The following is a 16,050-nucleotide window of genomic DNA, read 5'->3' on the forward strand; positions in this document are numbered from 1 at the left end:
CCCTCTGCTGCTTCACTTCCTGGTACCTGCCAGCATCTCTCCCCCTGCAGCAGCAGCATTTGCTTCACTTTCCCCAGTCTGTCTCAGGACCATTTCTGCTCAAAAAAGGAGAAATTGGGAAGCGAGTGGGGAGCAAAGCCTGGAGGAAAGCATCCCACAGTGGTCTTCCAGAGTGTTAGAGCCTGTGTTTGTGCCTTGTGCTCACTGGCGTCTGCTGGACCACGCTGCTCTGGGTAGCAGAAGCCATTCAGGGCAGGAGGTGTTAAGACATGCGGCATGTGCTGCAATCTGCACTTGGATCTGAGCAGATCTTATCAGGACAAGGCAGAAGCCTCTCTCCGTCCCTCCTGTCTTCCCAGCTTGTTTTCCTTATCCCCCTCACCCTTTTTTTTTTTTTTTTTGTCCAGACATAATTAATGTAAACCAAATGCTTTGTGCACAGCTGCTGGCATCCTGAAACCGTTTGTGTGTGGTCTTTCCTTTAGCCTGGACAGACATGGAGCAAGACTGAGCACTGCCCCAGATCTACTTGGGTAGAGAGCAGCATATATTGCACAAGAGGCACCTTGAGTCTCTGCATTCCCCTCATGGGATGAGGTTATGAGATGGTTGGTCAAACTAGCTTAAATAAAACCATGGAGCTGCCCAAAAATTTCATCTCCCAAATCCAGCCAAATCCAAGCTTGACTTTTCTTGCTGGTTGGAAGAAAATGGCTTTGCTGAAACCCAAAATATCTGTCTCCTTTTTTGTGGCTGTCTCTGTGTGTCTTTGTTCCCCAGGGGTTGGTTGATAATGTACCAAAGCTGCTGCAGGAAGGATGCAGCAGGACCTCGTGCTGCATCTGGCACCTTTGGAGCTGGAGAGCAGTGAGATCTTGTGATTTATTTCTTCTCCAGCCAAAGGGACAATTTCTGGTCATTGCTATTGCTTGGTATTGCCCCTGGATCTTTGGGGCATGACGTGTGAGGGAAGGAAAGTATTTGGCCCTACCTGTTATGCTCCCACAAGCTCAAGCATTCTGAGCAGCTCCCAGCTGCCTGACACCCTGAGTATGCTGAGAGAGCTGCAAAGGGAAGCATCAAAAGATCCCTTTGTTTTGCCAAACACCCCCATGGCAGTGGGCACGATCCTGCCATGGTGCTGAGGTGAGGGCAGCCGAGCACCCGCAGCACCCAGGCCCTGTGTGAGTCAGTGGCTGAGCATTTTGCAAACTAAATGGGAAGCATCTGAGGGCCTTGCCATGGACGTGCTTTGGATTCCAGGGTGATTAGGATGCTGTGGATGCCAGGGTGAGGTGGGCTGGGTGGTGGGTCTGGGGGTGACCACTCTCATGTTTTTGCTCAAAACCTCTGCCGCTGTTGTGGCTGGGAGCTTGAATTCGTCCTCCCCATGGACGCTGAGCAACTGGGGCATCTCTTAAGGTGGCTCCTTCTGGGGTGGCTCTGAGCAAAGAGTCGAGCAGAAAGCTGATGTGCAACGGAACAGGCAGTTTTGAGGGCAATGTTTGCAATTTATTTTTCCCTTTCTCAAAGGCACCGGTCTGGAGAGCACGTGCATGCATCCACACTGTATTTTGGTTGCAAAATTAAAGATAGATCTGACTTTTTGTGGAAGACTTTCAACCAGCCCACGGTGTGATGCCTGGAGAGGCTCAGGTATCCAGGAGGCTCAGGTATCCTCTGCTCTCAGCACTTGGTTGAGTGATGCTCACAGAAGGGGAGTGTTCAGACTCACGGAGAAATGCCTCTTCAGGTCCCCCATGCTCATTTCCAGCCCCAGCCCTGCTCCAGGATGCTCCATGGCTGTGGGGCTGGTAAATGCCCATGCCCACAGCTCCCTGGTGATGATGGCTTTAAATGAGTGAGAGGCTGAAAAACAGCAAGTGAGATTTTTTTAAAAGGTCACCTTGGCCTAAGAGGCAAAAATTCTCCCTTGCTCAAGTGAGATGCTTTTGGAACTGCCTTAAAATGAATCCAAAACATGAACCCAGCTCCAAATGAGTGGGACTTGGCTGGACACTTCATCTTTAAATATAGGCAGGCATCCCAGAGGGTTTCTGGTGGTTTTCCTGGTCACTTCTTACTCCTCCGTCTCCCGCTCCGCTCCCCCCTCCTTCCATAGCTCTCTCTGTTTTCAGGCCTCTTTCCACACTTTGGGTAGTTGCTGTTTGTTGGTCTGAAGCCTCCCCAGACCAGGCGGGGTTGCGGGCTTTTGTGTTGGGATGTTTTGCTTGTGGCGGCACTTTACCGGGAAGGCTTTGCCCGGGCAGCAGCGGCCTCTGCCTGGGGGTGCGCTCCTGGGGCTGGCAAAGCATTTCCAAAGGGGCAGATGCTCATGGGCCGCGGCCTGATGGACCCCAGGCTGTGCAGAATCGGGATGAGACTTTGTGTACTCTGACCCTCTGTGCGGTGACCGGAGCAGGTCCTCAAGGCCAGTGCATCCCTCGCAGACTGTGCGGGGGAAGTGGTACCCAGTGCGCTGGTGGGCTTGTGAGGATGAACTCCGTGCTGCTTTCCTGAGCTATTCAGCTCTTCCTAGCCTCTTCCCACCTTAAGCATGAGGCTGGGGGCATACAGAAGATGAAAGGGAATCAGTTTAGCTTGGGAAGGAGAAGCAAACGCCTTACCACCAAAGCAGGGAGCCTCAGGCTTTGAAGAGGGCTGTTGGACATGTCTGGACATACCAAGACACATCTGTCTTTAATCCTTCCCTCTGTAACTGAGACCAGCACCAGGCAGAGGCATGGCAAACCCTCACCACGTGCTGCAGGTATGTGTGTGTATGTGTTTAAAGAGCCTTGGCAATGCGGCAGCACTAGACGGGTTATAGCCACGATCTAGTGAATGCAGCTTCCTATTGACTTGTTAAACATTTGCTATTTATCAGATTTTACTTTTAAACTGTCTGTAACAGTCTGGGAGAGCTTGTGTTAAAATCCCTTCCAGATGTGAAGGTGCTACCTGATACTTTGGTTATAACCTGGACCCTCGCTCCTGCTCCATTCAGATCAGCTCAACTACTGTGAAAATGAAAATGCAAATAAAGACACAGAGAAGAGAGAGGCATGTAAAATTTCCCCAAAGTTTCCCTTTTACAGGCAAAGCAGATCCTGCCTTTATAAGGAGATTGTGAGTTTTATCAGAGAACATTAGCTTTGCTGGAAAACCACAGGTAGGCAGGGGAGAGCGGCCACCAGCTCTGTCTGTCCATGCGGGTGTTTTTTAAAGTATTGTTTCCCCACTGAAATGTTTCTTTGGGCTTCCCAGACACATCAGCTTGGTTTATGAGCATCAGATGATGTGTGCAGTTGGAAACCTGAGAGGTTCTCCTGCACCCGGAGCGCATGGATCAGGTAACAGTGGCTCCTTAAATGCTCAGTGAAAGGCTGCTGCAAGGTTGGGAACTGGTTTTAGCAGCACCCGCTCTGCAGACACGCTGCCCTGTCCCACTCCAGGAGAAGCTCTGGGGCCACAAGATATTCCCAGATTACAACAACTTCTCCCGCCCCGTGGTATCTGTCAGATACACGGCCCGAGACAGCTCCCATCGTAGCAAGGGAGGGTTTTTCCACTGACTTTAAGAGGCGCTGGACCGGCGCCATCCTTGTGTAATGCGGATCCGGGAGTGTGCGTGATGCACTGCATGATGACACAGTTTCTGGGAGATTGGCCCAGCCCAAACCCCTTGGACCCGGCTCGCGGGGACGGCTCCGCCAGCGGAGGGGGGCGGCTGGAGACTCGACCCTGGCCCTGGCGCGGGGCTGCAGCTGCGAGCGCGTCCCCGCTGGAGCCCAGCTGCTCAGCGCCGGCGCCGAGCCCAGCGCCCGCGGCTGTGGGGAGCGGACACCTGCAGGGGGCTCAGCCCGAGTGCGCGCCTTGGGAGCCCCCCGGGACGGGGATGGAGGCTCTGGTGGGAGCCTTGCGGAAAGGCTGAGCGGGAGGAGAAGGGGAACCATCGGGAGGCCGCAGGGCATTGCTTTAAGCCAAACCCTGGCGCACCCGTGGTTTTTTTTCCTCTTATTGGTGCTGGGTTAGGCTGCTTTGCATCTGCACAGGAGGAACCGCTTTGTTGCATCTGCTCTATCTCCATCCTGTGCTGCTGCAGAAGGTGGTTACTGCAGAACAGCACCAGCCATGGGAAATCCCTCCCTGCTCCTCCTGGGTGCCCCCCCGCCTCCTCTGACATGCAGGGTACTTTTTCTGAGCACCAGAAAAAGGCATGTATTGGGGCTGGGATAGCTGGAGCAAAGCTGAGGGATAACAAGTGGTCCCAGATAGGTGCTTCAGTTGCTCCGTCTCCCCTTTTTTTCCAGGCTGACAATGGGGCTGGTGTCTCATAGTGCATCTGCGCTATGTGTCAATGTCTTTGGTCTGTTTAGGACATTGATAGTGGTTCCCCTTTGCACCTGCAGGCCTGTTTTATCCTTGCTACAGGGCACAGACACCTCTTGCACATAAGAACCAGAGGGTGATGGAGGACCCCACGGCAAGGCCTCTCCCTGAGGCTCCCCACATTGCTCTTGCTCCTCCCTGCACAAGAAATCACCACTCAAATTTCCAGAAGAATCAGGTTCCTTTCCCTGCCAGGGAGGAGGCAGGACTTCTCTGTTAGTCCTGGTGGATGCATCTCCTTAGGTTGTCCCTCACTGCTCTCAGTGAGCTGCATGTGCCTCAGGATGGAGCAACAGGACTTTCTGAAGTGAAACATCATTGTGGCCTAAAGGGCATAAAAATGATGAGAAGGAAAACCTTGGCCCCAGGGTCTGTGATTTAACCTGGCTGGGCTGGCTCACAACCTGAACATGCACAGAGGAGCGGTGGTGCGAGGGTGAGGAGGGAAGAACTGCGTCTGGAACAAAACCTGAAGCAGTCGTTCAAAATCACATGGTGATAAGACGTTTTCTGGAGTGCCCCGTAGAGCTGGCAGCAGAAACCAGGCTTTTATGTTTTGGTCTGGCTAGATTTTCACTTTCTGCAGCCAAAGGGATCTGGATAAAGTTTGCCTGGAAGATTAGCTGGCACCAAGCCTGACTAGACATCTCTGGAAGCCTCCCCTTGAGCAAGAGTAGGTCCTCATTCCCCTCTTGTCCTGGCCCTGCTGTAGGTGAGCACAGGGGTACGTGTGTCCCTGGAGGAGACAGTTCCACCATCGCTGCAGCCCAGGGCCAGCCCCCACCCCTCCGCAGGCCGGGTCCCATCGTGTTCCACCCTCCTCCCACGGCTGGGAATGTTGGGGAGCATGCAGAGGCGAGCGGGCTCCCGGGAAGCCCTGCGATGGAGTGCGATGGGGGCACAGAGCCTTGGCACTGGCGCTCAGCTTCAGCCCTTGCCTTGGGGCACATGACCTGCATGTGGTCTGTTCTGACACCGAGGCTGACCAGAGAGATGGGGTGCTTGGAGTCCCTGGGCAGGACCGACCTCTCTCAGTGCCAGCTCCGGCACAGATGGGCCGTGGCTGCTGCACCCCAGATTCAGCACTCGCTGCCATGTTTGGCCATATCTGAGCTGTGGGCTCTGGGGCAGAGCTGCCAGGGGTCGGAGGTGTGGGAAGAGAGGCCGAGCAGTGCCGTCCCCAGGGGGACAGCAGGCACCTCATGCTTGCGCCGGCACAGAGTAAATGGGGTTTTGTGCCTGGGGAGGCATTGCAGAGCAGGGGGGATGCTGGCAGCTCCTGCCCGCCCTTGGCGCTGCTCTCCACCGCTGCGCTGGCAGCAGATGCTGATGCCTCCGGAGCGGAAAGCCCAGTCCCTCCCCTCTCATTCCTTCTTTCCTTTTTGCTTTATTTTTTTCTTCCCCCCTTCCACTGATCTTAAAAAAAAGCAGGCGGTCTGGGCTTCATGAAACCCAAATGCCTTTTGCAGCATCAAGCCCGGATCCCGTAAGTAATATCCCAGCGTTTGAGAATAAGACAGTATATGAAGTAGACGGGGAGCTATAAAGACACTTTAAAAGGGGCAATAAAAGTTTTGGGTTTCATATCATCTTACCAAAGAAGAGAATAACAGAGAAGCAGGAAATTTCAGTAGCAGACATGACAAAGGTCACAGCACTCAGACTGCACCTTAGACAAAAACACCTACTCTTATGAAAACAGCAAGAATTTTTGGCAGGGTCTCAAGAGCTCCTACAGGCAAAGCTCTCGGCAGTGCTAAAAGGTTGTAAGACTGTTTTGTCTAAGTTGCTGAAAATGTTTAGAATATTTCGCTGCATTTGTATTGCAGGGGATATCCTGCCCGGGTGATAGTGAATTCCGGCTGTGCGCCACTGGGTGCTGACACTGCCACTGGCCGGGACCCTGCAGAGGTGCCTGGCTGCACTTTGGCCCCAGGGGTGGTGCTGGTCCTGCTGCACAGGCTGCAAAGGGATAGACGGTTTGCACAGTCAGAGCAGTGCCCTGGGGCAGCGGCAGCAAGAGAGGGAAAAGGCAACCTTGCCTGTGATTTTGCTGTGTGCAATATACTCTCGGGGTGGTTTTTTTTTTGGTGTAACGCCTGAATACATGGCAGGTGGGTGCAGGACCTCTCATTTACTCAGCTGGGCCTTAGCTGATGTGTCCTCCTTGTTTGCATGGGGTTCGACAAATTATTTCCCCCCCGCTGGGTCATGGTAAAATGTTGCAGTTACCCAGTGCCTCTCCTCTCAGCGCTTCACCCACACAAGGCTCTCCCCATGCCCACGCTGCCCGTGGCTTGCTGCAGGGCTGTGCATATCCCCGCAGCCCGGCAGCGACCCAGCAGCCACCAAATGAGCCAGGAGGTGAGGGTGCCCCTGCTCAGTGGCTGCAGCAAGTGGCCATGGCTATGCAGGGGGATGGAGGCTGTGGGCATGGCTGGTCTGGGTCCTGGGGAGGGTCAGCGCTGAGTGTTTGCACCCAAACATGTGCTTGGGGTGCTCAGTGAGGCCCTGACTGCGGGAAGCAGCTGCGCACCCTTGGACCAGCTCCTGCACACGCTGCTGAGGTGCTGCTTATGCTTGGCTCTGAATCAGGACTTGGAGCACTTGGGACCATGTTTTGGGAATGCCCTGAGCTCTCTTCTCATGGGAAGGTTCTCCAGCAGTGGGAAAGCACATTTCCAAACCATCCCCAGGGCTGGACGCTGAAAAAGACCCCATGTTCTGTTGGTTTAGGTGTTGGAGAGCCCTTTGAAAACTCTTTGCTAGCACTGCCTCTGCATGCAGCTGCATCAGCTGTGCCACCGCCTGCCAGTGGCTCTTGGATGCTCAGGGTTCATAATTCATTTATGTTTTTGTTGGAAGCCCATTTGGTTTTGGTTGTTGCCCTGTCGCAGGAAGTTGCTCTGATGAATGACTGGGATGGATTTCTCTTCCAGAGGAACCCAAGCTTAATGTGGGCTTTCTGTGGACATCACTGTATATCAATAGTGCTCTAATTGTCCATGACATACAGTCTTGGCATTTTTCCCAGACAGTCTAAATAAATCATACACTTCTGCTATAGTAAATAGTCTGTTAGAGGAGATGTTATAGGCTTACAGCTCCCTCCCCCTCCCACCCCCCGCAGGAGCTTCTTTTCTCTGCCTCTATTTTCCATGCATTTCCCATGCTAAGGAGGCACCTGCAGCCGGGCCAGGCTGCAAGCACAGCATGCCCAGTGCTGCAGCACCCTCCGGGCTGTGGGCAGGGGAGGGGGGGTGCACGCCGCGAGCTCTGCACTGGGGCTGGCATCACCCCCGACTGTGCAGATCTAAGCTGGGAAGTGTCTTGTGCTGCTTAAGAAATGCTGGCATCTCACAGTTGCGAAGCCCTTGTAAGTTTGTATTATTTACATCAAGAGAACATATAAATAAAACAGTAAACATCTCACAAAAATACAGGTTCTGTTAAGTGGGCATTGCAAAACAAAGCCTTGAGCGCTTGGGGTGGGCAGGCCTGCAGCAAGGGGACAACTCGCATCCTCCTGGGCCAGTGCAAGGGACAGCCTGTGTGGTGACAGCCTGGGAATGCCTGGGTTTCCTGGGACAGGGTCACCAGCCTGGACAAGTGCTTCTCCAGCATGGAGAAGTATGGGTGTGTGGCCATCTGGAAGCCCAACATCTGCTAGAGCTGATTGTGGAAAGGTGAAGACCTTCCAGAGAAGGAAATCCCAGGGTGTGCACAGACCTGGTGGGAAAAGGTGCCCGTGTCCCAGAGGAAAATGCAGCGGGCATTTGGCTGTGCCCCTCCATGGCCTCAGGAGCAGAAGAGCCGGTGCCCTGCTCAGCCAGGCACCTCAGACACAGCAGCAGAGTGTGGAGCAGTCGAGCCTGGCGGGGGTCCCGCCGGTCCCGGCCTTCTTGTTCTCCTTAGGCAGCAGCAGCACGAAGGACATGGCCAAGGCGCAGTGGTAGAAGCTGTGCACGTAGGTGTAATCCCACTCCTACAATGGGCAGAGCGTTAGTGAGACCTGCCGGGGTGTTTGCATTAGGTGCAAAACATCAGGATTCTATAAGTAGCCAAAAGGAAAGGAATAAAAACAAATTCCTGAGCCTTCTGCCTCTTTTTCTGTCAGAGAAGAAAGGATGTGCAGCCTTTAAAACAAAACAGCAAAGTGGATTTAGCACATTCTAATTTGCACGTTTCCCCGTCGGTGAATGAAGTGTTTCATTACCCCGCAAAGGCTGTGGCGGTGAGGCTGCGGCGCGGGGGGAGGCGGCTTCTGCTGAGTGCCGGTTTTATGTTCTGCTAGAACGTGCAATTACGGAATGCTTTGAAAAACGCCCCCGGGGATGCTGCGGGGGTGTGCACGGTGGCTCCCGACGCGCAGCGCGGGCGCTGCGGCGGGGCTGGGCTCAGGCGGGACCGGAGCCGTGTCGGGGGCCATCGCCGTCCCCACGGGATGGACAGAGCCTTCCGTGCCGGACGGGCGCCCGGCCAGCGGCAGGAGCAAGAGCTCGGAAACACGGACCGAGTGCCCCTGGGAGCCCACGGATCGTTTTCTCTTTGGTGTGAGCCAGCTTTCGATCTGGCCATGCCTGGGCTATATCCAGCCCTGCCGTGGCTCTGCATGCTGTCCTTAAGTCACCCATGCCCAGTGTCCAAAACCCACCACTTGTGTTTGATAAAGCTGTTTTGAGGACCACATATGGCTAAAGAAAGCATGGTCCATGTCCTTGTGACTCACTTAACAGCGGGGAAGAGGGAGCAACACCCTGTGTGTCAGTTGCTGCCATGTCTGTCCTTGCCCACACCACAGTTAATGGGCCAGGGGTTGGGATGGGGGCAAGCAGGGAGGGACCCTCATCCCTGCTGCAAACCCCGGAGACCCACACCTGAGCTGAGTTTTGTCCAAGGCTGGAAGCAGCCCTGCCTGCAAAGGGGGTAGGTCTCCTATCTTGGTAATGTCCTTTACACCTTGTAAAGTCAGTTTGAGTCTGCAAACAGGTACCTCAAAGAAGAATCTCAGCATCAGTGCTAATGCCCCAAAACAGAAGCCAGGGCCGATCTGCTGGGTGTAGACGCTCTTGTCTGGGTAGAGCCCTTTCTTCTCTTTCATCTTTTGTAGCTGGAAGGAAAAAGAGCACACCAAGGGTATTGACCTGGATTTAGCTGCTGCTCTGCATCTGAAAGATCCCATGAATGCTGAGATAAAACCAGGCAAGACATGGGAAGCACCTCTGTCTGTGATGTTCAGGAGGCCCTGTGTGCTGCAATGGGTCTTCCTGCCTCACTAGTGATCATAATGTTCTTTTCTTAATATTCAGCCCCAAAACTGGCTCAGGGAGTGTGTGCCCTCACAAACCCAGTCTCTGGCAGAGTGGGTTCCAGCGCAGCATCTGCCAGCTGGGGGATGCAGGGTAATCCCTTGCCTTGGTCCCCTCCTTGCTCATCCCCTCCTCATCATGGCCACTTGCTTTTAGCTGCTGGCTGAGCAGTTGGACAGGGCTTAGTGACGGTAGACAGCTGGGACTTGCAGCACTGTATTTCTGTGATGCTTGGCAGCATCTTCCTGCAGTTTTTATCCCATCACTGGATCCTTCTCTTTGCCCTCTCCTGCCAGTGGCTCCACCAGTGTGCTCCCGCCTGGGTCTGCAGAATCTGCTGTGCGCAGGGCACAGGCTGCAGTGCAGTGCCTGGCTGTCCCAGCCCAGTGCAGGCAGGCCACAGTCAGATTCCTTCCCACTTTATCACTGTGTTTTATGCACATCCTCCAGCAGCTCCGGGGCAGTTTACCAGACCCCTCTGCCTCTGAGTAGCTGTAAAAACTCTATATGTTCCTCCTGATTAGAAATGCAGGGACAGGAGATGTGGTAGATTGCTCAGACTGATCGAATCTGGCGTTTATCAGTGGGGCTGCTTGCTGTCTGCCTGCTTTCTGCTCAGGTTGAAGGAGAAGTGCTGTTTAATCACTGTGATGGCCTGAGCCCTTCCCTACATACCCATTTCACGGTTATCACCAGCACAGCCGTCCCGATGGGTCCCGAGTAGACACCGTAGCCCCAGCGGTCGTGGTAGATCCTCACGGCGATGGTGAGGACACCAAACATGATGAAGGTCGATCTCTTCGGTTCATCAAACTCTGCCAGGGCTGCATGGCACCGAGCACAGGGGTATCAGCTCATCCACCCTCATCCTTGGCTGCTCCCCTAAAGCCTTACTGGAGTCTGTCTGTCCTGCCTGCCCTGGGGACCCTCAGCATCCAGGTCTGGTTTGCCCTTCTTATGCCTCCCTGATGGGGAAACTGAGGCACATGGGGACAAAGCAAACCACCCTGAGACATCTGAGTGGTGGGTCTAGGAGCTGATTTTAGGGGTCTTACATTCAGTGTTGTGTGTGGGAGCTAAAGGAGATTTCCTACCTTTCCCCTTCCCTGCCTTGACCCAGAAGTCGGAGGCTATTGCAAACACATTTGCACCCAGTGAGCTCTCCGTGAGCTCTTGGATTCGTCCCGCATCTCCAGCCCTCCCGAAGTTGCTGGCTCAGCCCTAAGCAGCTTCCACCACACTGCTGTGGTAGGATGGTGCTCGTTGAGCGATGGGACTGGGCTGCCTGGCCCCGCCAGCACCTGCCTGAGGTTCCGAGATGGAAGTCGCCAGTGCAAGTGAATTATTAGAGGCTTTTGTTTAGCACAGAATGGGGTAATAACTGATAAAAGTTATGGATCCCAGTGGGCTCCATGCTTTTCCAGCTCGCACAGCTGTGTTATGACTGTCCTGGATTTGCATTCCGGGAAGTGTGCCCAAGGGTCTGTGTCCACACATGTGCAGTTGGACTCTACAAGCCACAGCAAGAGGCTTCCCTGGGCTTCAGTCACCACACCTTCCATGTCCTTGGATCATGGTTTTATAGGGAGTTTGGCTAAGGGATAATGTCCGTATTTTAATCTCTGTTTTTTCCCTGTGGGTCAATATTTTAAACACTGGAGTCCAGGATTTGTATTTTTTTGCAAGGTTTTTGAATGCAGTAATGAAGCAATCGAATTGAATTTTGCTGCAAGGAGCCAGAGTGTCTGGATCAGCTCTGACCTACCCTGACACTGCTGTTACCTACTGAAAATGCCCTTCAGAGATGGTTTTCTTCATTGCCTTTTCTAGCTGAGCAGAGAGAGCACTGGAATGCCATGGACAGTTTAGGAGCCCACCTTGGGATTTGCAGCTGGGGGAACAAAGCCATTTCTAAGGTTAATATTTTCCCCACTCAGTTTTCCTTGCATGGAAGAGTTATCCTTTTGCATATCCTAGAAGGGGGCTAATGCTCTCTGCACTGCTCGCTGGTGAAGGGAGGAGGGATGGGTCTGTGGCCAGTGGAGGGGATGCTGCCCCACGGCTCGTGCTGGACGCAGGGGCTGCAGGAGCCCCCCATCCTGGCTGGAGGTCCTGCACCATTCCTGGAGTCCCAAGGAGAAGAGGGGAGAGTGTTGGGGGTGTTTTGGGGCTGTACATCAGTGTGGTGACCCCAGTTCAGCACTGGGAGGGCTGGGGTCCCTGTCTGGCTGGAGCAGGGACTGGGTGTGCAGCTGCTGGAGGAGGTCTGGATCTGTTGAGCAAAGTGTTTGTTGTTGAGTGCCTGTCCCACATCTTTCCCCTTACCCTGCTCTCTTCTCCTGTCAGAAATACTCATGACCTTCAAAGAATTGGTTTGAATTTTTCATCCTTCTTTAGTAGTGCACTTGTTTTTCTTTTTTAAATCTGTTACACCTTGTCTCAGTGGCAAATGAGGAACAAAATGAGAAAAAAGAGGGAAGGGAATGTGGGAAAAGGAAAACTGAGCAAGAGGGCAAGGGTCGGGAGTTTTAATAAAAAGGAAGTAAAATACATTTCTGTTTTTTCTAAGCAGATCTAGTATTTCCCATCAGCCCAGACTAGGGTTTTGATAGACTAGGAAGATATATTTGTTTTGACTAAACTACTTTGATTTGCATGTTACCAAGGGAAATGGTAGATTCTGCATGTCTTAATGTCACCCAAGTCAGGACAGGACAAGCTGATGGGCTCAGCACGGGGAAAATGAGGAGAAATGGGAGATTCCCTGGTAGATGAGGTTTCAGACTAAGTCATTGCGTAGTACTGTCCTGCTTTGAACTAAAGCACAAGGCTTCATGTGTGACTTGCCAATTTGAAATAAAGAATTCTACTGTTGTAAGGACATGCAGAAGAGCTGGTGAGGGCAGGGGAGCACCAGGCTAATGCAAATGCAGGTACCACAGCTCTGTTTATCCAAGAGAGAAACTTCCCCAGCCACCACCCAGGACAGTTTTCGTGTATGCCTGGACCCCACTGAGTCCAAGTCATTAGTGATATAAAAATGGATTAAACCATAGCATGGGCTGACTGCCATAACAGAGTCTCAGAGCTAAGCCTTGCAGATGGGAGCTGAAAGGCATCAGGGTTTCTAGGGGTTGAACCCACTAATCATCCCACCAGTGATGCTGACAAATCCTGCCTGACCTGCAACCACTGGTAGAACCACGAGAGACCAGTGCTCACCCATGAGGGACACCCAGATGGACAGAGCTGTCCCATAGATGCTGAAGTACTCCAGGATGTCGTAGCGCATGAAGCACAGCACTGATAAGCCGGGGCCATCACATGCATGGTAAATCTAGGGAAAAGAAAAAAAAGGAGAAAGAATTAGCAAACTAGTTTACCCACCGAGCAGTGAGGTAAAAGCTCTTACTGACTGGTCTGAAACAGCCTTTGCATGGCTCTTGAGGATGGCCAGCCACTACCATACAGTCTCAAATGCACCAGGGTTACTGATATGCAGTAATGAATATATTTGAGAGATAATGTCACACATTTCCTGAGAATGAGAATTCTTCTCCCTCCCTTAGTCTGCATTACTTGTGGATGAGCTTTTGCTGGCCTCTAGATCTGTGCCAGAATTTGCAATCTGATGGCCTGGGGAGGTCCCAGTTGACTGGAAGTTAGCAAATGGGATGCCCATTTCTAAAGAAGAGCTGGAAGGAGGATCTGGGCAATGACGGTGTCAGCCTGACCTTGGTGGAGAGGAAGGTTATGGAGCAGACCATCTTGAGCGACTTGAGAGGTCTTTTCCAACCTAAAGGGTTCTGTGATTCTATGATTCTATGGTTCTGTGACCAAGCTGTGTTGAGCCGAGCCGCAGGCAGCGCAGGGACATCCTCTCCAGCAGAAGGAGGACTCTGGGGTTGTGGTTCTAGTTGCAAAAGGTTCTTGTAAAACAATGAGTGTCCTAATGAAATGTGTGTGGATGCCAGGTCACTGGCCAGCGAGATGGGGTTTGCATGGCCAGAGTCTGAATAGTGGGGAATTCACTCATTAGTGTAGTCTCTTAAAAGCCACTGGCTGCTGCCCATTAGGTCATTGATCAGGTTATTTGCAAAAAGTCCATTGCCATGCAACATAAATGCAAACCGAGCCAAGAGAAATTTTCCAGTGCAACCAGAGGAATGCTCCCAGTGTTTGCCTGGCGTTCCCCTTTTCCTCTGAGCATTCAGCCCTGCAGCTCTGCGAATGGCAGCACCAGTGTGTTCTGCTGTCTCTGAAGAAGCCCCTTCACTGCTTGGCAGGACGCCCTTGGAACAATCCCCGCTGCCATGGCCCAGCAGGGATGCTGATATTATTTATAATGGGAATAGCTGCAAATCCTTTGGCTTGCTGCAGTTTCTAGAAAAGATTGCACCACAGCCGTAATTCTTTTCTCTGTCTGAGATTGGGCTCAGGGAGTCTGGAGACGGGGAAGAAATGGTAGAAGACAAAGAGTGTGTTTCTGGCTGGCATCACAGCACTTGTCTGCTATGGACATCTGCTTTCATTGCTCTGATGAGGTCTCCTGGGGGAGGAGGAGTGGGATGCTACAAGAAAGGCAACAGCAGCAGCTGCTGCCCTCTTCCTACCCCCTCCCCCCGACCATGCTGTCAGCTCCCTTCCCTTCCCTTCCCTTCCCTTCCCTTCCCTTCCCTTCCCTTCCCTTCCCTTCCCTTCCCTTCCCTTCCCTTCCCCACACACAGATATTCTGCCTCTTCAGGCTCTTTGCTGAGGACCTATTCCACCTCCCATTGAAACCCATGCCAATTTTCCTATTGACTTCTTGGGGAGGTGAAGCAGACACAAGCCCAGTGCAAATGAAATCGTAGATGTCTGGCTTCCCTGGGGAGCTGGGGGGGGCTCAGATGGGGCGGTTTTATTAACTAGTCCTGTAGTTTTGATGGAACTGGCAGAATTTCCCCACCTGCATTAGGATTTAATGGTGGATCCTTAGGACTAAAAGACTAGCCCTGCTCAGAGCCCTGCTAATGTGGAAGAGTTTTTTCACACCAGGATGGTCCTTTATCTACTCGCTGCCTCAGTTTCTCTGTCCCTGTGCAAGGGATGTGACAACCCTCATGGAAATGCCTTGAGACAGGTGGGGAAAAGAGTTAAATGCAGTACTGGTTGGGTTGCTGGGCTATTTCCTTCATATTGTTTAGCAGAGCATTGCCAGGGGGTTAAATAGGAGATTTTTCCTACTGGGATGCTGCTTTAGGTGCTCAGCCCATGTGTGTGCAGAGGCACTTAGCAGGAATACAGAGTGCAGGGCAGCTTACTTCCAGGAGCAGGAATATGAATTACTTTGTATAAGTAAAGACAACTGACTTTTCTCCACTCATTATTCCCAGGTGAGGAAGGAGGGTGATCCCGAGCCTGGTGAAACACATGGCTCCTAACTGCTCTGCCAGGATGGAGGGGTAATAATAATGTTTCTTGATAGCTCAGCAAGTTTTAGTCTTTCCTTTCACAGCGCAGAAACTCCCCTGACTCCAGCATGGCTCCCACCACCAGTCAGCAATTGCAAAATCAGTAATTCGACTACGTGCTTTTGGCTAAACTGACAGAAGCATAGAAAGAGACTGGATACAGTTTAAACCCCAAATTCAGCATGGCCACTTACCAACTGGAAAACAAAGAGAAAAAACAGCTCCAAAACCCTGCAAATCAATCAAGTCTCTTTGCACCCAGATCCTCTCCCTAACCTCACAATCATAAACCAACATTAAATCTATGTGAGGCCACCCCTTAGGACATCCTAAACTGAAGAATTAGCGTCAGCACTGCACATGGTGGGAAATAACTGAAAACGGATATTCTGGGGGTCACACCAGCAGCAGCAGCTGTTGGGTGAGGTCCAGGTACCCCTCCCCATGGAGACCAGTGCTGGGGGCATTTGGGGAGATGCAACACGCATGGAGGGTTTGGGTGCATCTTACCGCCACGAAGAACATGGTGAAGAAGTAGACCATGGCTTCCATGTGGAAGCGCCGCTTGGCTGCGATGCTGATGGTGGGGAGGAAGACCAGGGTGCTGATGGTGGGCAGAAGGAGCTTGGCCACCAGTGAGCCCATGGGTGCCTTGTGTGCTGCCGGCTCCCGGGACCCGATCTCTGCGCTCTGGACAGGGGCAGTGCAGGGAAGAGCCGTGTCGAGCGTGCTTTAAAGTTTAAATGTCCTGGGCAGGGAGGGCTCAGGCAGGGAGCAGCTGCCACTGCGGCCGCCCCTCCGCTCCCGGCTCTCCCCAGCAGTGACATTCCTGGCACAGCCGGCGGCTCCTGCAGCAGATGCTCTGTGCCCCCAGTATTGTGCCGGTGTTCCTAAAG

General features: G+C 52.8%; 1 protein-coding gene across 1 annotated transcript; it reads right to left on the bottom strand.

Annotated features, from left to right (window-relative positions):
- Positions 1 to 7,853: 7,853 nt before the first annotated feature.
- On the bottom strand, positions 7,854 to 15,849 carry MYMK (myomaker, myoblast fusion factor). Its single transcript, XM_062641211.1, has 5 exons — positions 15,665 to 15,849; positions 12,924 to 13,038; positions 10,377 to 10,525; positions 9,386 to 9,502; positions 7,854 to 8,377 (listed from the first exon to the last, which is right to left on the bottom strand). The coding sequence occupies exons 1-5, from the start codon at positions 15,797 to 15,799 to the stop codon at positions 8,231 to 8,233; spliced, it is 663 nt and encodes a 220-aa protein (XP_062497195.1). The 5' UTR covers positions 15,800 to 15,849; the 3' UTR covers positions 7,854 to 8,230.
- Positions 15,850 to 16,050: the final 201 nt, after the last annotated feature.

The sequence above is a fragment of the Pezoporus occidentalis genome, unplaced genomic scaffold (genome assembly GCF_034315485.1).
Source record: "Pezoporus occidentalis ecotype Australia unplaced genomic scaffold, CSIRO_AGI_Poc_V1 ctg68, whole genome shotgun sequence".
NCBI classification, from domain to species: Eukaryota; Metazoa; Chordata; class Aves; order Psittaciformes; family Psittacidae; genus Pezoporus; species Pezoporus occidentalis.

Bases quoted from the DNA above. Each gene is read 5' to 3' on its own strand.
- MYMK (XM_062641211.1), bottom strand. From the start codon at position 15,799: ATGGGCTCACTGGTGGCCAAGCTCCTTCTGCCCACCATCAGCACCCTG. The intron at 9,503-10,376 runs GTATGTAGGGAA...TTTTCCTTCCAG, and splicing joins TGGTGATAACCGTGAAATGG to CTACAAAAGATGAAAGAGAA. The intron at 8,378-9,385 runs GTACCTGTTTGC...TGCCCATTGTAG, and splicing joins TGCTGAGATTCTTCTTTGAG to GAGTGGGATTACACCTACGT.